The 21348-nt window shown below is 47.0% G+C and overlaps 1 protein-coding gene across 1 annotated transcript in view; it reads right to left on the bottom strand.

Moving 5' to 3' along the window:
* Positions 1-574: 574 nt before the first annotated feature.
* Positions 575-21348, bottom strand: part of LOC149334260 (uncharacterized) — a 60592-nt gene continuing 39818 nt past the window's right edge. Inside the window, exons 6-8 of the mRNA XM_089556228.1 lie at positions 13604-13721; positions 8178-8303; positions 575-822 (exon numbers count right to left, since the gene is read on the bottom strand). Coding sequence (XP_089412354.1) covers positions 628-822; positions 8178-8303; positions 13604-13721 — 439 coding nt within the window. The 3' untranslated portion in view covers positions 575-627. The remainder of the gene's footprint in view (positions 823-8177; positions 8304-13603; positions 13722-21348) is intronic.

A 21348-nucleotide genomic window follows, 5' to 3' on the forward strand; every position in this document is an offset into this window, starting at 1 on the left:
GGTTATCTTGTCAAGAGCATGATGTGTCAAACCGTAGAAACAACCAAAGCACACAAAAACTAAAAGCCACTTGTCAGCACGTTTCACACTACCGCCCGCTGGCCTGAATCCAAGAAAGCCATGTTGAGTGGGTTTTAGTTGTTATATGGAGTGTCATGAGGCACTGCAGTTCTAATTTGAAAAGGATTCTATTTGACTAGTTGGAGTGAAGCTATCGTGGAAGATTTTTACCCCGCGATTCGTGCTTGCGTAATGAAATTTGTCGTATCGGGGATTTGTCTTTTTAATTTTTTGTGGCGAAACATGCTGCAAAAAAAAAAACGTCAAGTGAACTACCTGATGATCCCTGAGGCCATGCATACAGGTGTGGAAGAAAAGTTTGCGGGACGAGAAGTAATAACAACGTTCAAACATTTTAGGGAGCACTTAAGCTCCAACTTAAGCTCTGTAGACAAGCATTTTCTTCTTTCGAGCTTTTTGCTTTAGTGTGCAGGTAGCGGTCTAGAAAAGTGGACTTTGTATTTTCTCTGTACTGTTTATTGCTTCATATTGCTGCGTATTTCGTAACATCGCAACACTGGTGCCGTCGGTTAGATTTCATACTTTCCGCACCTCCACGTGGATTTCTTAATTTCCACATTTCCACGTGCAGAAGCGGCCGCTGCTGCAGTGTTCAATATCGAATAGTCTTCTGAGATTGTTAAGCATCCCGTGCTTGTCTCTGTCTGAATCGGTGCACACAGAGCGCGAGTCGACCATGTGCACGTTGTATACGAGCCAGGCAAAGCGATGCCAGGGATCGAGCGACTTGACGAAGTCCACCTGCGTATATGTGATTGCATTCCTTTGTTTGTATGGCACACAGAAATTCGAAATTAGGAATCCAATTTCATACAGAACGCAGAGGCACACATATAAAGGCAGAAGTACAAAGAAAAAGGATTTTTTTTTTGAAGCGAGCCAAATGCAGAGGCTAAGTTTAAGAAAAGTTCAGACGCATTCGTAGGTCTTTCTTTTGAAGAATTGTCAAATTAAATGGTATGTACAGCTAGCACTTGAAGCATACCTAACAACTTGCATTCAGCTGCTATGAATAACCCTTTTGCGCACTGTTCCCGTATTATGTAAAGGTGCATGTGGCTCACTACGAAGAGAAATCCTCAAATGTACTAAAATGTCGATGTTGTGGCATTCTGTAGAAAAACTACGATTCCAGGTCCACCAGCCGTTCAATCTTCACACTAAATTTACATATTCTGTACACCGTTTGCACATTTATTAATTCCGCGTGATAATACCTTCCTTCCTTTGGTATAAGCCTTCCTTTTGTGTCGTACATAAAAAGTTTTCTTTTTCTGTGGTTTCTTCGCAGTGCTACATAGCAAGACTGAGGCTGTGGTCTAACAAAACGTGTGGTTTGTCAATTCTCAAAATGCGTTGCTTTGTTAATCACTGCTCTCAGCCATCTTCATACATGCCTCATCGATTTGTCGTTAACCTCTCGTCGCTAACAAAATCTGTTTGTTGCAATCAGGCGTCAGTCTTTGGTGATATATGAACAATTGTAAAGTCATTCCACCCAAGGAAAACCACGATGGGGTCCAGTTAGCATACAGTGCAGCCTGCCACTCACTGACTTCGCAATGGCTGCATCTAATAGCTCAGTGGAATCATACTGAGGCCGGGTTAGACGACAAGTTATAGAGCTGAAACTGGCGGCAAGTTTTTATTTTCTTGGTAGAGATATCACCACAACAGCACCCCTACTTAATAGTTTCACTAGCAACTACGCCAGAAGAGAAGGAGGATTACCGCATCTGTCCTCTGCTTATAACCAGCTATTTTTCGATTGCTTTGTCTATGCTTCGTGGGATATTTAAGCACCTATTCGCTCTCAACTAACCTTCCCCTTCATGCGAGCTAAGCGCTCTCCACATCCCACAATAGGGAAATGTGTGGAAGCATACCACTCACCACTGCGCTCTTAGACAAGAAAGTGAAGGTACTTGTTCTGCATCACCACAAAACGTATGAATAGATAGGTAAAACAGTTTAGGCAAAATAAGAAACGATGGGTGGTCAATGTCTTTAGCGTACGTCACTGTATTGTTGTCAATAGGTGAACTACGTGGCTTGTATGTGAAAGCATATTAATCGCGGAAGCCTTTAATGCCTCATTATTGTAAGCAGACGTTGTCGACAGAAATTTCACGCTTTTCAATTGGTCGATACGGTCGTGACGTCAAAGCGCGCGAATTTCAAACGGGGCCAATTGTACTTTGGCTAGTAACCATGCAACCTATTGAAGGGATCGTATATAGTGATGCTCCAAGTAATTGGGAATGAGTTTAGTTAATTGCTTACTTACATAATTAGCCTAATAAACCTTTCTAGTTAGGTCAGATAAATAAATAAAACCGAGTAGGAAACTGGTCGAGATCGGGAATAGAACCCCGGTCTCTGGAGTGCGAGACGAGCACGCCACCCCTCCGCCATGCCAACTTTTTTTTTTCCAAGCATTTCCCTCCATTAAGGCCGAGCACAAGGCCGGAGGCACGCTTGTACCCTTTAATAAACCGGTGGGCACCCGGCGGCACTGGGAATCGAACCCAGCACCTCCCGCATGCGATGGGGGTGCTCTGACCACTAGGCCACCGCTGCGGCTAGATGGTTTGGAATGAACAAAGGCGCGTCTGGTGAATACGGTGTCTTCGTTCACTCCCATCTTCCTCCCTTCCCGTTACGGCGAGGTTCAGGTGTCCACCGAGATATGCGAGACAGATACATTCCCTTTCCTCAAAAACCAATTTACCGACAAGCAAGGCGTAAAACCGAACGGGCGATGGCGTTCTGTGGACTTCCTGGCAGCGCTGCAAGACGCTGTCGCGTTCCACTGTTAGAGGCGAAGCTTAACATCTTAACCACACAACAGTGACACAAGCAGCAACACTGCGCTTAAGGCTTTCGCCTCACCGCACTTTAGGTCAACAAAGTGCCCCCTGAATTTTTAATATAAATCTAATTAAGCTGACTAATTCTGTACCAGAAATAAAAGAAAGGCGGAGGAATATTTTTCAGGAGAAAGCTGTCACTGCTCATCCCAGCTCTCTGTGATTCCTAGAGGTACATTTGAAATTTCTTCGGAGATTGAAGGTAGTGCGAGAGAGAGAGAGAGAGAGAGAAAACTTTTATTTAAAATGAGGAAGGTTGCTCGAGCAACTTGGGTGGCACCCCTAGTCCAAGGCGCCACTGGCTTTAGCTGACTGACGGACTTTCTGAACCAACTTAAGTTGCTGATCCAGGGTCTCGCTGGTCAGGGCCACCTCCCACTGCTCATATGTCGGGTTGGATACAGTTAAGTGTTTTGGTTTCGTTGTGCATTCCCGCAATATGTGGTAGAGCGTAGGGCAAGCTACACACCAAGGGCATGTATTCTGATATTGAGTGGCGCTAATCTTGTGTAGGATGAACAAGTTAGGGAAAGTGTTGGTCTGAATTTTCCTCCAGTCTATGGCTGCGGAGGAGTCTAGTTTCATGTGAGGGGGTGGGTATTTTCTGCGCTCCAGCCGAATATGTTCTAATCTGTCACCATAGGTGCTAGGCATGGGCGTGGGGTAGGGATGAGGATCCGCCCGGTGGGTTAAATCTCGCGCTAGATCGTTGGCTACCTCATTTCCAGCTAGTCCTTCGTGACCAGGTGTCCATGTTAGTCTGTGTGTTTGACTGAGATTGCCAAGTAGCTGTGTTGCTCTTGAGGGAAGCCTGCATTACGAAAGTCTCGGCAGGCTTGTTGGGAGTCTGTTATAACGTGGGAGGACTCTCCTCTTTGGTCTTTATGTTTGATGGCGATGGATATTGCCAGAGCCTCTGCAGAGGAGGGGTTTTCTGCATAGATAGAAGCTTGGAGAGCCGGTTTTAGTTGGTGGTCAATCGCAGCGACTGAGAACTTTCCCGGCGTGGGGTAGGCCCCAATGTCTACGTAAACGGCTTTACGGTCGCTTTCTAGGTGTTTCTGAAGTGCCTTTGCTCGCTTGTCGTCTGCCTTGCTGATGAGCATTATGCATGTGACGTGGAATTGGGCTAACGGTGATCTTTTCTCGGGTTTGGAGTGGAAGAGAGGTTTTACTACCTCTTGTCTCCAGCCTGGGCCATGTCCCTAATTTAGTCAGGATCGTCCTTCCCGCATTGGTTGTTAGAAGGCGTTGTTTTTGGCTTTCTAAGAGGGCTTCTTGGAGCTCGGTAAAAGTGTTGTGCAGACCAAGCTCTAGAAGTCGTTCTGTAGAAGTGGGTAATGAAAGATTGAGGGCAGTTTTGTAAGCCCCTCTTATGATTGTATCGATAGCTCTGGTTTCCATAGTGCCCAGTTTTTGGTAAGGGAGGCCGTATGTTATCCTGCTCAGAACTAGGGCCTGGACGAGTCTAAGGGTGTCCTCTTCTCTCATACCCTTGCGGTGCCAGGTAATGCGGCGGATCATTCAACTACACAAAAGGAGGGGTAGGCAAAACGACACTCAGGATCCTCAGCGAGGGGACACCCTCGGGGAGGAGAGAGAAACATAACATAATTTGGATACCAGGCCACGCGGGGGTCTGGGGCAACGAAAGGGCTGTTGTTTTGATGGTTCTTATCATATGGTCGGATCTGAGGTTACTTTGAAGCCAGAGCCTCAGTATCCGGATCTTGTCCACTTCATTAATCTTGCGTCCTCCCAGGAAAAGCTCAACTTCTCCTGGGGATGTGTAAGGGAGTTTGTGGAGTCTAATGACCTCAGACTTCTCCGGGGCACACTCCAGACCACTTTCCGCAGCAAATTCTTCAACCCTGTGTATGGCTTCTTGTAGGGCTTCTTTTTGGGCTAAGGAGCCGTGTGTGGCCCATAGAGTTATATCATCGGCATAGACCGTGTAGCCTATGTCGGGCTGCGTTTGAAGCTTTCTTGCTAGATTTAGCGTGGCAATATTTAAGAGGAGGGGGGATATTATAGCCCCTTGAGGAGTACCCTTGTTAGGCATGGGAAATGGATGAGAACGGACTTCACCAATGCCTATGGTGGCGGTTCTGTTGGAGAGGAAAGCCTTGATGTAGTTAAAGATCCTCTCTCCACAGTTTAGACCACTCAGCTCCTCTAGGATAGCCTGATGGGAGACGTTGTCAAAGGCTCCTTTTAAATCCAGGGCTAAAAGAAGGTTTTCTCCGTGGGGGGGTATTGTATTAATCACTTCTTCGCTAATCCTTAGGAAGGCATCGTGTGTACAGAGACCTTTTCGGAATCCCACCATAGTGTAGGGGTAAAAGTTGTTATCTTCTATATAGTTCTGGAGTCTGGTGTGTATGATTCTTTCATACAGTTTGCCCAGACAGGAGGTTAAGGAGATTGGGCGCAGGGACTCTACTGCCGGGGGTTTGCCGGCCTTTGGAATCATAATGATGTCCGCATGGCGCCACTCAGCTGGAACCTGGCCTTTCTCCCATAATTCCTTGTTAATGTATTCTGTTAGGTATTTCAGATGGTCGTTGCTGAGGTTTGGAATTATAGCGTTGGTAACCTTGTCTCCGCCCGGTGCTGTGTTCCGCTGAGCTATTCTTGCTGCAGCATAAACTTCAGATACAGTTATGGAGGCGTCTAAGCTTGGATTTTGTTGTCCTTCATAGGTCAGGGTGCATGGAGGGGTGTGGTCTCCTATGTACTTGCGATGCATGGCTGTTATGAGGTCTTGATCTGTGCCTTGAAACTTATGGGCAACTGTTTGGAGAGTTCGGCTGGTAACTGATTTGGCCTTATTCGGGTAAAGCATGCATCTTAAGATGGTCCATGTCTGCGCTGTGCTTAGAGTGCCTTTCAGGGAAGCACAAAACTCAGACCAGTTTTGTCTAGATAGTTGTATAGCATATGCTTGCGCTTGCTGTGTAATCTTAGCAATTCGTAGTTTTAGTTTTCTATTGAGACGCTGCTTTTTCCAGCGTTTAGTGAGGCCTTTTCGAGCCTCCCATAGATGCAATAGGTGGCGATCGACGTCCGGTGCTTCTACGGTCCGTTGGATGGTTCGAGTGTTGCTTGAGTGGGCACCTTTGATTAGTTGAGTCCACTCTTGAATATTTTTAATGCCTCCTTCTGGCGGCGGGCAGTCTCTGAATTTTGTCCAGTCCGTGATGTGTAGATTTCCCAGAGCTCTTCTGATTCTGGCAGTTGGTATAGATAGACTTATGATGTTGTGGTCGCTGCCCAAGGATTCCCCTAGATTAGTCCAGGTTGCGTGATTAATGTTCTTAATGAAGGTGAGGTCTGGGCAGGTATATCGGCTAATACTGTTCCCTGTTCTGGTAGGAGAGGTAATATCAGTGTCGAGCCCTAAACCTAGCATTTCTACGGCTTCAAGTAGATTAGCACCTTTTTGAGAGTCGCTTATGTAGCCCCAGGAGCTGTGTCTTGCATTCATGTCTCCCAGAACCACCAAGGGGTTGTCCTGGGCTATTCTGGTGCATTCTGTTAGTATAGGCAGAAAATCTTCCTTCTTGCGGCTTGGAGGGCTGCAGATATTTAGGATAAAGATGCTCTGCTGTCCCCTCTTTTGCGGCAAAAATTCAACTAGAACATGGTTAATATCTATGAAGGGGAGTTGATGTGGGACTGTCGTAACTGATTTGGCCACAAGAGTAGCTACTCTCGGCGAGTCCGTAGGTGCCATTGTATAATATCCACGAAGGTAAGAGGCCACGGGGGTTTCCTGGAGACATTATATCCGGGGGAAGTGCGGTCTGCTTCGAAACAGGGGCTCAATGTGTTTGAGGACTTATTGCTTCAGCGAAAATCCTAAGCCACAGTGGTCATTAGCTGGTACGGCACGGAAGGCAAGTAAGCAATAGAGAATACTAATGCAAAGGTTAGTCTTTCCAGCTCCTTTTAAGTGAGGCCATTGTTATAATCGGATACGCTTCATGTTTTGAGAGCAGCTAAGCTCTAGTGAATGTTACAGACCAATGAAAAGCTTGTGAGGAAACGCGAGAACATTTTTCAGCATAGAAGAAAAGGAAATGAGCAGAATCACTTCAATGAATTCATGTTGCTAGCCATTCACTTCAGGACGCCATATAGCGCTCCGATATTAGGAGGTCATTGGAAGTTTCAGTCATTCATACGCGAATTCTTAAAATGCTTCTGCTTCTGGTCCTGTGCAAGGACAGGACGAAGGATCGATCATCGCAGTGCCCATTTTTCCCACCGGTGACTGGATGAAACTGCGCAGTGTTTTTTAATTCTCCCAAGCAACAATAAAAAAGTGAACGTCAATTGAACTCATCATTGTCACGGGACACTTATCTCGTGACCCTTGGATCGTCAGCAACTTTTTTTTGCAAGTCATTGTTGTACAACATCAGTACATAACACCAGCGCACTGTACCGTCGTACGCACCCCAATGCATTCAATTCGTCCTCCATTAACACAATGAGTAAACAGGGATAAAGACGAGAACAGAAAGCAGGACGAGCGTTGACTCACGAATAACGATTACTAAGGGAAATTGAGAATATATCCAAGCCAAGCCATTCGGCAAAGATCAACCGGGAAATCACAGAGGCCAGACATATCATGAGATTAGGGAAAGAATGTGTCAGCGACCCTTCCATTGCTTTAACAGATAATGAGGTTAGATTTCTTGAACGGGGCATGTGTAGGCGGTTGTCATGACATGGTTTCTTTAGTTTTTGATGACTGTGCGGTTTTGGTGCTGCTTGGCTTCGATATATTCTGTGTTTTCGTCAATAAACTTTAGTTGCGAGTCAGTGCTCGTCCATTTTGCTCTTCGTCCTCGTCTTTAGCGCTGTTTATTCATTATGTCAGCGTACCAACTAGCCTAGATATCTCTGCTATTGCCCATTAACGCTGTTGAACCAACGACCTTTCGTTGCGTATGCGCGCTGCGTGCCCACCTGGCACACACAGCGCCTGGGTTCGAACCCTAATGCTGGCGAATTTCTTTTCACGAATGGTGATATTCGTGCGGACAGGCTCTGATAACACGCTCTACTGACAGGTCCTGTACACGCCGCTCATGAGACAAGAAATGTTTTCGCATTAGAATTCCTGTGACCGGCCTTCCTATCTATAATAGCTACCGTACACCCTACACACACAGAGCGGCGCAGCCATTGCCCCAAATATTTGCGTGTTCTTACTTTGGCAGCCCAGCTTTCATCAGTCTCGGACAGAACAAAATACCGGTCGGAACGTTTCTGCAAGCCGACCGCAATTTTCTCGGCGAGATATCCCGAAGTGGAGTCTGTCTTCTCCACGTCACAGACCTGCGAAAGTTGAGTTCATGACATGAGGCTTCTCACGTAACATGATTGGTTGGTTGGTTTATGGGGTTTAACGTCCCAAAGCGACTAAGGCTATGAGAGACGCCGTAGTGGAGGGCTCCGGAAATTTCGACCACCTGGGGTTCTTTAACGTGCACTGACATCGCACAGTACACGGGCCTCGAATTCCTCCTCCAAAGAAATTCAGCCGCCGCGGCCGGAATCGAACCCGCGTCTTTCGGGCCAGCAGTCGAGCACCATAGCCACTGAGCCACCGCGGCGGCTCAAGCAACATGAGGAAGTAAGAGGTTCACCGACGTCGTCTCGGCCTGAACTTGCTGCGCACAATGAAAGCATTCAGAGCGTGCCTAATAGGCTTATCCCTACCTGCTTTAGCCTGCAGCGTTCAAAGGGCTGAAACTATGCGGTGTACAACAAAAGGGCGCCCTTGACCTCATGGCTATAACTCGCGCAGTAAAAACAAAATATGCTCGTGCACCCTGCGGAAATAACAGATAGGGCGTCCCAGCTATCTTTCAACTGGGTTTAAAAGTATGCAGTGGCACTTTAAGACGACGCGACCAAAAGAATGCCCCTGGCTGTTGCATGTAACTAGTCACACTTTTTGTATTGTGCTTAATTGCGTAATTAGTAAAGTAACCAACTTTGCAAGCAAAGAAGGTGAACGAAACATCCAAAGAAAGTTGCAGAACGAACCGCAAAACGTCGGATTGAATAATTTTCAACTTTCCACCTATTAGGCTTTAGCTTATTTTTTTCCCTGCCGGTAGATGTGCGCGAAATGCAAAAAGTACTACGTCACAGGTCCGCTTGCGCGCCGCGAGAGTAATGCTCTCAAACGTTTGCCCTACAAACGAACAGCTCATTTAGCCGAGCCTGCTGCCGCTTAAAAGGTGACTGGGCTGCAACGCAGGAGCTGCATGTGCGATTTACGCCACCGCAAGCGATTAGTGCTGCGTCCACTTATCGCTGTCATGAACCGCCGCGAGGGAAGCATACTGGAGGCGAATTTCTGATACCTTTCATGGGGAGCTGCGCGAAAAACGTGGACGAAAAGAAAGAAAACGCACAACGAGTGTATGTAAGGTAAGGAATGAAAGGTTTTGCGCAGGAAAGAGCCCCCTGCCAACATAGTGGAGAGAGGAAGATCCTCTCCACTTGTACAGGAGATGAGTGAGCGGCCGGAAGGTGCATCCCGCGCGAAGAACCCGGACGAGAAACGGTATTTTAAGACGCAGGTTCCATTTCCAGGCCGACAACACTCTGAAAGCGAGCACCAGGCCTGGTGATGGTTTTTACCCATTTGAGACAACTGACTGAGAGGGAGAGAGTCAAACCCACTACCTCCCTAAGCGGAGGCGGGTCGTCGACCTACAGGCCACGGTAGCATTCGGGCAAAAAAGACTGCCCGCCCAGAATCTTTGTAGCTACACAGACCGCTACGATAATGCACAAGATTTTCATGCTAACGCATTCTAACCGCTAAAGCAATTAACGCTGGGTAAATCTTTTGATGGTAGCCTCAGGAATGAGGAAGCTTCTCAAATTTACGTTAATTCACGACATTCCATTATCAACCCTTCGTTCTTCTCACCAACCGAACCTCAGTGATCGTGGAAGGATGAATAAACTTTATTTAAAAAAAGAAAGCTTTTTCACCCTTCAGTTTAACAATTGTTACACATTATACTGAATTGCTTAGGTGCTCTAAAATATTAACATTCGGTGTTTAGCGTTACAAAACCAACCAATCCGCTTCTTTGAGGTTTGCTTATCTATTATATGTGGAAATATTGCTTCTGATTAAAAGCAGCTAGAGGCACTTGATAGAGTTAACAGCGGCCAGTTCGTTCTTAAATATGACGTAATGTATTTTCTGTGCGAAACCACTAAACATCAGCTTCGTTTTACTAAATTAGCCTCCAGGGCGATTACCATTGCACTTTGGACGCGTAAGTCTTCTTCATACGCTGTAATAAATCCTTCTGAGCTCTTTATGAGTGAATGTTTTCGGCAAAGACGAAGATGTCCTATTAATCCTTATGGCTCACTTCACAAGCTTAAAGCTCGCATTGCTTCCTCCCGACATGCCCCGAACAACCACTGCAAGCATGTTTTCTGGATTTTTGGGGGGTTTGACGTACCATACCGACTCAGGCTTGTGGGACGCCGTAGTGAAGGGCTCCAGAAATTTTGACCCCCTGTGGTTCTTTAACGTGCATTGACATCGCACAGTACATGGGCCTCTAGAATCTAGCCTCCATCGAATTTATTTATTTATTTATTTACCGCTGTGGCCAGGATCGAACCCACGCTTTCAGCATGCGTCCTACGCTATGAGACTGCATTTCACTGCTGTTGGCTTTTATATTGGCTGACCCTTTTTTTTTTTTAGGGACTGGTCAACTCTGGTGGGAGGTTGACAGTCTTAATGGGCATACGGTTCCTTTCCTGAGTCCCTGCAATATTTTGAAATGAATTTGTGCTATATAAGCTGTCTTTTGTGACTCATTTGTACGTGGTAGGCTATTGTTCATTTCGACAGTTTTTTTTTTCAATAAATCACCGCTAGATTCCAGATGAGGCGAGTGTTGCTTACCACGTCAAGGGGTCCGTAGGTGAACTCCTCGCAAGGCTTGTAAAGTTGAAGTTCATTGACGTGGGTGATATTTTGTGTATGCTTGTATGACAAAGGGCTGCTCTCCAGCGACACACCGAGGATAAGGCATTTGTTGCTGTCTACATAAGATTTATATAGAAAATCCTTAGGTCGGCTCTGGAAAGATCAAAGTTTGAAAGATGAGGCGAATCATTTCTAGTCTATAGATTTCTTCCCTGAATCCTGGCAGTGGTTGTCATACCTCTAGAAACTACAGGTGTGCTCGCACAAAAGGGAAAAACTGCACCTATTTTAGAGGGCACTTTCAATAGGGATGGGGAAAAGCTCCAAGCCAACTTGATGTCACCGGGCAGGTATGAGAATACGGCTGGCAATCTTATGGGCTTGCAAATCTCTGGAGTCGCATAAAAACTCTGGGCTGGAGAATGATCTGCGCAGGACACAATTTAAGAGTTTCTGTTAATGACGTCTACACTACTGAGTGTCACGAGGGTTCGCAGGCGAGAAGCATCGCGTCTTTGAGCGCCCTGGATGTGACAGGCTAATGTCTATCCCTCGAAGTGTTTTCCATTAGGGAAGACCGACCGGCCGCAGAATATTGTGGATCAGACCATAAAACAACCCAGGGTATGTTCACCACTATTAAACACTCGCTTAAAAGGATCTACGGCCGGTACATAGCATCTAGGCTTGAAAAATATTTGTCCAAATGAAAGCTAAAAGTAACCGAAGCCCGTCTGGGGGGGGGGGGGGGGGGGGGGGTAAATGACAGAAAATAAAATGTCACCGGCAAAAATGAAAATGAAGTGTGAATTCCGCTCCGAGACGGGAGTCTTATTCAATATGAACCTGACCGTGATATGCGGCGCGACCTAAAGACAAGTGTTACCACATGATGAATGGAACAAGATGAAGGAGCATTGTTGATTTAGCAGCATTTTTGCAGCTGAGGGAGGTGGGGCAATAGCAGTGTAAACCGCGCAGCTTGTGATAGAGCTGCCACAGCACGATAACACAGTCAATACGCTGTCGCAATGGGGCAGGCACAGCATGCCCAATGCAGAAACGCCATTCCATTTGGCCTTTGGTCGGTGGCGCTTTAGTTTTGTTTTATCAGTATTGTTCTCGCGTGACAGCATGAAATCCTATGACGAATAAATAATACCTGACCACAGAAAGGGACGCAAGCACGGCTGGGCCAACAAATGTTCGGACCTAAAGCTTTATAACATTGTTCTTCAAGGTCCCTGATAAGTTCTGGTGCCTCGGGTTCTACGGATCTTATCTTATCGCAATAAATCGCAATAAACGACACTGGTGTGGCCTCTTTTGGGCCGCCCATTCTCCATTTACTTAATATTTGCTTCCGGCCCGCCGTTGTTATAGAATGTTACCAACACGTAAACGCAATCTGACGAAATCTCACGCTTTCACTTTTGTGCACCAACGATGGAACTGAGTATACACGATGTTGCTACTAGGTCTATACACAATTTTTTAAGAGTAGGCTTTTGAATAAGAAGAGCGCTTTTTTTCGGCATAGGATAATCAGTTTTGTAGTACGTCAGAATACTGCTAAGATATCTAACTAGCAAGCTGGTTAACCATTATTGACCTTGACTATACCTGACAGGCTCCTTAATTATTGCGAGGTGTGCAGCCCAGCGTTATTAATATATATATCAGATTTTTATAACTTACAAAACGAGTTTAAGCTTGGCGCTGTGGCACAGCATGTTTGGGCTATTTCGACTGGTTACATACACTGGCGGGTTTCTTTTGTCTTCAAGGTGCTTAAAAGCGCATGTATTTTGTCGCGACGTAGCCAAAATTGGTTGGGACACAGCGCGGTGGGTAATCAGATTTTCGAAATTCTAAAACTGATATTTCCATTACTAGCGGTTGCCTACACGCCTCTCAGTACCTAAGGTGCCTAACGGTAATAGTTAAAAAGGTAACTATTAAATATTAGTTAACCAGCCTTCTGGTTACCACATCTGAGCTACATTATGTTGTTTTACATAGCTGACAATGCCATGCCGCAAAAGGTGTTGTTCTAACTCAAAAAGAATATTTAAAAAAAAAGTGTCTAGTCTTAGGTGAAACAGCTCGCATATATCTTTCACAGGGCGCCTTACACGCGTACAAGAAGGGCTTGTGTGTCACCAGTCCTTTGACCATAGCCCTGGATACTAAAAAGCACAGAAAAGTAGGTCTGTAATTGTATATTACATGAAGCCGCTGCTTTTCTTGCTTTGCATCGACAATGATGGATAGAAATACTCTGTTCGTCGCGTCTGGCAGCTTGAGGTCAGTTACTGCGCGCCTCTTCCTTATCCCGAGGGTGGCGCTCACAGCGACATACACTCAGAGTGCGTCGATGCGATTACTGAGCACCGTCCGTATTCTGAAACTTTGATGACAATTTTTGAAATTAAATAAGAAAGCGCAAGCTTCCCCTTGAGAAAACGCTGTTTCTTCGTGTCTGAAAGAACACAATCGATTTCAAATACGCGTTCTCATCGTTGTGGGCACTTGCCTGTTCCTCACCTTGAAGAATATTCTTTATAGCGCATAAGTTTCGTCTTATGTTGGTTTAATACGAAAGACTTTGTTAGCTGCGATAGCTATTGCTGGCGAGCGGAGGCTCGTGTGTACTCACAAACGAAGGGAAGTTTCCATCCGCGGCCGTCACAACCGCAGGCGGGACCACGGTGCACTGGGTGATGTTCTCTTGCATGTAGAGGGACGTGACCACGATCACGACGTCCGCACCGTAGCTGCAGAGCATCCAGCGCAGACCATTAGGCTTAACAACACACTACTACCACAGTGAGTGAAAAAATAACCTCAACAGAGATAGAACTCAGGGACCTGCAGGGACGCGCTACGGCTCGCCTATGCCTTCGTGACCAGCCGGATCCTCTACGCCGTGCCGTACCTACGCACCACCAAACAACAAGACGAGCGCATTGACGCCATCATCAGGAAGGCAACAAAGCGAGCACTGGACCTTCCGGTGGCTACCTCCAACGCCAAACTGAAGGCGTTGGGAGTGGTAAACTCCTATCAGGAGTTGCGGGAGGCCCACCTCGTGAACCAATATACGCGGCTATCGCAGACGGTGCCTGGGCGCCGCCTGCTAAACCGCTTACACATCCAACACACATGCATACCAGAGGGGACGGAGAACATCCTGGTGCTGTGGCGCCACATGCTCTTGGTCGCTCCGCTCCCGCGTAACATGGACATGGCTTCACATGAAGGCAGACGACAAGCGCGGGTTCGCACGCTTGAGAGGCAATATGGGTATAAAGAGGGCGTCTATTACGTGGACATCACAGGGCCGTCGCCCGCGGGATTCTTCACGGCTGCCGTAGTCCACCGGGGAATGAATGTCGATGGGCTATCTTTTCGGGCCCCAAATTCAACACGAGCGGAGGAAGTCGCAATAGCTCTCGCTGCCGCCGATCCAAAATCGAAAACGGTTATTACAGACTCTCGCCGGGCCTGTGAACATTATCTTGCAGGCGAAATATCACCTCTGGCCTCGCAAATTCTAAGACGCGCTCTCGCCGATCCAACTCGCACAAAAGTGATCTGGGCTCCTGGCCACCAGGGTCTACGAGGCAATGAGGCCGCTGATGCGGCCGCCCGAGCGTTCACACACCGGGCTCCTCATCCTAGCTCTCATGGCTCAGAAGCTCATAAACCGCTTCTGCGGTTCCGCGAAATCCTAATTTATTATTGCGACAGCCACCGTCTCTACCCGGCACCTGCCAAGGGGCTGAGTAAGGCGGAGGAGCGAACTCTGCGGCGCCTGCAGACAGGAACCCTTCTCTGTCCTGCAATAGCAAAACACTTCGATCCGAACACAGATGGGCGCTGCCCGCACTGTGGAGAGATCTGCGATATCTTTCACATGGTGTGGGCATGTACTCAGAATCCTCACCTTCCCCCCTCCCCCACCCCCACCCGAGAGGCATGGGAGACTGCCCTCCTCAACTGCTCCACACTGGAGTCCCAAAGGGCTCTGGTCAAGCGGGCGCGAGACGGGGCCTCGTCATGCGGTGTCCCTGACTAAGGATACCGACCATGCAGCAGGGTTATTTATTTTTTTTTAACCCTCAAGCTCTCTTTGATTAAAGTTTTTCACCACCACCACCACTTGTGTAATACCTTGCACGAAGAAAACCCGGAAACGAAAGAAATTCTGGTTCTCAAGTTTTTACGCTGAAGAATGTTCTTTTTAAGGTGAAAGCCTTTAATGGCTTATACTGTCGTGACCAAGACGTGTCGGCAAATTTGTCCGCGTTTCAGATTGGTCGAAATGGTCGTGACGTCACTGCGCGCGAATTTTGACGGGTGTCCACCGAAATATGGGAGACAGTTGTTGCGCAATTTCCTTTCCTCAAATATAATTTTCGACTGGTGCCTACCGAGATATGTGACACTGTTACTGCGCAATTTCCTTTCCTCAAATACAATTTTCATTTTCTTCATTACGGCCCCTCTTTCTCTTTCTTCTTTCACTCCACTTCCTCCCTTTCTCTACGGTGCGGTTCAGGTGTCCACCTAGATGACAGAGAATTAGAGCGCCATTTCCTTTCCTCAAAAAGCGTTGCGTTCAAAGGGCAACGCATCGCGCCGAACGGATGGTGGCGTTCGGTGGACTCCCTGGCAGCGCTCCAACACGCTGTCGCGTTCCACTCCTAAAGGCAAAGTTAAGCGTCATCAACTGGCAGTTAATTAATGCACCAACCGAATGTGAAGTGAACAATCGCGTAGCAGAATGCAGCCGTCAGGCTTTCGCCTTTCACCACTTCAGCCGCTAAAGTGGTTCGTAATTTTACTCAGGTCGTTGGTGCCACACGCGGCAAGGTTTGTATAATCGGAAAGCTCTTTTCGCCGCAATTATCCTCCCGTCGGAGTAAGATGTCTGCGATAAAAAAAAACGCAAAGAAAGTAAAATGTGACAGCCTGCAGAAGGCCGCTGCACAGAGAGAGAGAAACAACTTTATTGCCATAGATTGGTGGGATTTAGGGCAGGTGGGCTTGGTGTGGCCCCCAGGTGGGGGCGACTTCCTGAGCCCACCGAATGAGTGCCAGTTGGATGCTCTTGTCTGGCCTTTTGAGGAGTTGGTTCCATCCTTCTTCGGAGGGAGCTGGCAGTAAGGTTCGAGGTGGCGGATTTCCCGCGCAGCCCCAGAGGATGTGTGCCTGGGTGGCGATTTCTCCCTGGTAACAATTTTGGCAGACGGGGTCGTATTCCCCGTCTGTGATGAGTGAAAGTCTAGAATGGCTAAGGATGGAGTGCGTCTGCAACCTGCGGAGCAAGCTGGCTTGCGCTCGATTCAAGTCGGGGTGTGGAGGCGGGAACTGGCGTCTCATCTCTCTGTAGAGGTTAGTAATTTCGGCAAAGGTCTGGGGAGCCTCGGCAACAGCGTCTGGGTCTGTGGGGCCGGCCGCCCGGTTGGTTAGTCCTCGGGCTGGTCGGTCGACCCCTTCGTTTCCAGAGTGTCCCGCGTGGGCGGGTACCCAGACCAGGTTGATCTTATGGTCGAGAGTGCAGCCGCGAAGGATGCGTGCAGCGGGGTGGCAGATAAAACCTGCCGAGTAATTTTGTATCGCTCTTTTGGAGTCGCTTAGGACTGTGCGCGTACGTGGGTCAGCGGTGGCTAGCGCGATGGCGGTTTCTTCTGCCGCTGTCGGAGAGTGAGCTACTACTGTGGCGGCGGTGACGAGAGTAGATTGTGGCGTGGTTGCACAAGCCATGTATGTGTTTGCACTTTGCTGTGCAGCATCTACGTATATTGCGTGTTCGTCGGCAAGGTATGTGGCATCTAGTGCTTGGGCTTTCAGCTGACGGCGCGTATCATGGCGGCCAGGTAGCATGTTTTTGGGGATTGGTTTTATAACTAGGCGCCTATAGACCCCTATCGGAATGGGCGTCGTGGGGTGGACGTCGCCTATGGGGTTGATGTTGAGACGGTCAAGTATGAGCCGCCCGTGTTTAGTGCGGGAGAGGCGGTGGATTTGGGCGGTCTTGTGTGCCTCTATGAGTTCTCTGAGCGTGTTGTAGATGCCGAGTTGGAGGAGGTGCTGTGTGCTGGCGTACGGAGGTAGCCCCAGTGCCGCTTTGTACGCTGAACGTATAATGCTGTTCACAGCTTCCTCGTCCTTCCGACGGAGGTGATAGTAGGGGTAGGAGTAGACTATCCTGCTAATGAGGAAAGCTTGCGTGAGCCGACAGAGGTCATCCTCCTTCATACCTCTGCGGCGGGTGCTGATGCGGCGGATAAGGCCGTTGATCTGATTGGCTGTGGTGCGGAGGCGCTGAATGGCCTCCGAGTTTTGCATGTTGTTCTGTATTAATATACCCAGAACGCGGATGGTGCGGACCGGAGGTATGGGATGTGTGTCGACTTCAAGCACAATAGGTTCTTGCGGGTCTGGGACTGGCAAGCGAACTCGTCTGTCCCTGATGACTAGTAATTCGGACTTCGTGGAGGAGCATGTGAGCCCGTTCGCCTGTACAAAGGAGTGTACTTTGTCGATTGCTGTTTGGAGGGAGTTTTGGATTTCCCCGTCAGAGCCAGGGTAGGTCCACAGGGTAATGTCGTCGGCATATATTGAGTGTTTAATGTGAGGTATCTCTTCCAGGAGCGGAGGGAGGCCTCTCATTGTAGTGTTGAAAAGGAACGGAGATAGGACTGCTCCTTGTGGTGTTCCTCGGGTGCCTAGTGTGATCTTCTCGCTGTGGAGGTCTGCAATGTGAAGTTCTGCTGTACGGTTATGAAGAAAGTCGGCGATGTAGTTGTAAGTGCGAGTGCCTACATTCATTTGTGAGAGGTTTGCCAAGATGGAAGCATGTGACACGTTGTCGAAAACCTTGCTGACATCTAGGCTTAGGATGGTTCGTGTAGCTTGGATGGGTCTCGGATCAATGATGTCGTGTTGGATTTGCCACATAATGTCTTGAGTGGAGAGGCCGGTCCTGAAGCCGATCATAGTGGGGGGAAAAAGGTCCTCTTGGTCTACGTGAGTGTGGAGTCTATTTAGTATGACGTGTTCCATGACCTTTCCCAGGCAGGACGTGAGCGAGATGGGCCTAAAGTTGCCCAGCTCGAGTCGTTTGCCTGGCTTAGGTATGAAAATCACTTTGGCATGCTTCCAAGTGTCTGGAAGGTGACCCTCATGCCAGTGTTGGTTGAAGAGGTCCGTGAGTGCCTCGACGGACTGATCTTCGAGGTTACGAAGCATCTTGTTGGTTATGTGGTAGTCGCCAGCGGCTGCGGTGGTTTTAATCTGGTTGAGGGCGGCGCGGACTTCTCCTGCTGTGATGTCGGCGTCCATGTTGGTGTTCTGAGCACCCGTGTACCCTGAAGGGATGGGAATTTCAGTGGAAGTATTGATGTATTTCTTTCAGGGTAGCGAGGAGTTCCTCATTTGTGCCCTGAAAAGCGTGTATGACACGGGTGAGGTTCTTGTGAGATGTGTATTTGGTGTGAGTTGGGTCCAGTAGATGTCTGAGCAAGAACCACGAACCAGTTGAATAAACCAGTGAATAAACCAGTTGAGAGTAGCGCTTGTCCCATTCGTTTTCTGTCCCTTGTCTCTTTTTGTCGTGCTACAAACATCCCCTCAAGCAACGTTTTATTGAAGAACCACGAGTTTTTGCATCCTAACTGGCCATTAAGACGGTCGCAGGTTTAATGTCACTGCTCCGGACTCAGTTTGATGGAGTAAGCTTCGATCTCTCGCTCGAGGCGAACGAGACGGAGCTTGAGGGATCGATTGTGTTTTTGGCGCAGCCAGCGAGCGCTAAGACTGCGCTGGGCCTTCCACATATGTATGAGTTTGGCGTCGACTGTTCTGTCCTTCATGTGCCGCCCAGCGCACCTTTTGTGTGGCTGATGATCGGCGCCTTATTAAGCTCGCTGCTTGTGCGGCATACGTGCACGCCTTTGCCGAGTTTTTTTTTAAGTTTGAAAAGTATTTATTTGAAGTGTGTCTACATGCACATCATGAAGGAGGCCAAAATACGTGGTGCCTGACGAGGGCCTTCCTCCCTTGGTTAAGCAAATTGCATTCAGCATATATACATACAAAATAAACAAATACAATAAATGTAGCGGTCGCCATGACACTTGTTGGCATGTTAAAAGAAAACAAAAAACTATACAGCAATTTTACAGTCGCTTCAAAGTTGTTGAAATGCGTGCTGTTGGATTACAGGGAATTATAAAATGAAAAAAATATATAGAATCATGTTAACTGTTGTCAATTGACAATATGTCACAGGATTTACCGGATAGTCATGCAGTCAACAGTGCAATCACTTTTCTCTTGTATATTTTTTACTTCTATATTGATATAGGAGGTCGTGAGAATTTGTTTTCATTCGAAAAGGTAGTCATTTGGTATCTAATTGTTTTGAACCCATAATTTGTTCTTGCTTTTGGTGCTCTTATTGTCATTTGCCGAAGGTGTTATGGGCATTGTGGTAGCTCTGGTGTTGCAAAAAACTGAGGTTCAAAATGAAATGTCTCAAGCACTAGCCGAAGAGTTTTTAATTGAAAAATTGTCAATAGCCCCAAGCTGTTCCACCACGGGTTCGTGCTATCCAAGTAACTTAGATTAGCAATTGCTCGCGTGGCCTTTTTCTGTAACAAAAGCAAAGCATTTAAATTAGTCTGTCTTGAGTCTCCCCATATCAGCAAACAATAGTGAAGATGAGAATGAATTAAACTGACCCGCCGCGGTGGCCCAATGGTTATGGTGCTCGGCTGCTGACCCGAAAGTCGCGGGTTTGATCCCGGCATCGGCGGCTGAATTTTGATGAAGGCGAAATTCTAGAGACCCGTGTGCTGTGCGATGTCAGTGCACGTTAAAGAACCCCGGGTGGTCGAAATTTCTGGAGCCCTTCACTACGGCGTCCCTCATAGCCTGAGTTGCTTCGGGACGTTAAACCCCGAAAAACCAAACCAAACCGAATTAAACTGAAATTATAAACTGAAACCATATTGGTAATAGAAGCCTAAATTTGTTTAGAAGGAGCACTGATCGCGAATTTTTTTTCTTACTTGATTAATATGGTCAGTCCACAGCAGGTATTCATTAAATATAACTCCAAGAAATTTTATAGACTGTACTCGTCGTAAAACATTTCAATTGCATAATATGATTGGCTCATCACCTATGGCTTTATTTTTAGCTCTGGATATTACATACTTCGTCTTCGTGATGTTTAGTTCTAACCTGTTTGCCCTCAACCATAATGTAAGGTTTTCTAACAAGAGATTTGCTCTACATTCTATTGCTTGTAAGCTGGCGTCATGAAAGAAAATATTTGTGTTGTCAGCGTATAAAACTGTTTCGGAGCAGGGAAGAATATTAACAATATCATTTATGTGAACTAGGAATGGAATGGGACCCAGTATTGAGCCCTGTGGCACACCAGTGCGTATAAGGCCGTAGCTTGAAGGTATGTCGTTGATGATTGTGAATTGTACTCTTGATGATATGTAGCTCTGAATACGACTAAGCGCGAAGCCTCGTATCCCATAGAATTGTAATTTGCGTAGTAAAATTTCGTGACAGACCGAGTCGAAGGCTTTTCTAAAGTCTAAGGATAGCCCAAGTGTAAAAATTCTGTTTTCTATATTGTTGATTATTTTGTCCTTTATGTGAAGTAAAGCTTTTTCCGTAGATTTAGCTTTCTGAAATTATATTGTTCTTTCGCAGTAGCTCCGGTCTTAATGATGTACGAAGTAAGGCGGGTATTGATGACTTGTTCAGCAATTTTTGAGAAGACCGCAAAACGAATATTGGGCGATAATTATTAGGATCATTATAGCTTCCTGTCTTACGTGTCAGACAAACTCTTGCTATCTTTAATTTATCTGGAAACGTGCCTTCTTTGAGCATTTGGTTGCATATATGGGGCAACAAAGGTGCGATAATATAAGATACAGCTTTCACTACCTCACCCTTGATGTTATGAGCTCCAACGGAACAATAATTTTTTAGAAGCATTATATAGGAGGAGTTTCGGCTGTAGATGTTGGGGAAAGAAATATCGAAGCTTTTGGACTGCCTTTTAGATATGACATTGGATCAATGCATGTTGTTTGCGCAGGCTGATTTTCACCAACCGTCAGGAAGTGTTCGTTAAACATGTCTAATAAGGGACGACCTCTGAGTGGAACGCCATCTAGCACAATCTCTACTGGAGTTGGCTCGGTTCGTTTTGATATCAACTTGTTGTATGACCTCCATATTTGATTAGGGGCAAGTTTATTAGCAAACACTTTTGCGTAATATTCCTGTTTTGCGGATTTAGATCCGTGTTGAGCTTATTCGTTACCCTTGTGCTTGAAAAAATCAGCAAAGGGATTGCGTTTC

Source organism: Amblyomma mixtum, chromosome 8, assembly GCF_055824585.1.
Source record: "Amblyomma mixtum isolate Tamu chromosome 8, ASM5582458v1, whole genome shotgun sequence".
NCBI classification, from domain to species: domain Eukaryota; kingdom Metazoa; phylum Arthropoda; class Arachnida; order Ixodida; family Ixodidae; genus Amblyomma; species Amblyomma mixtum.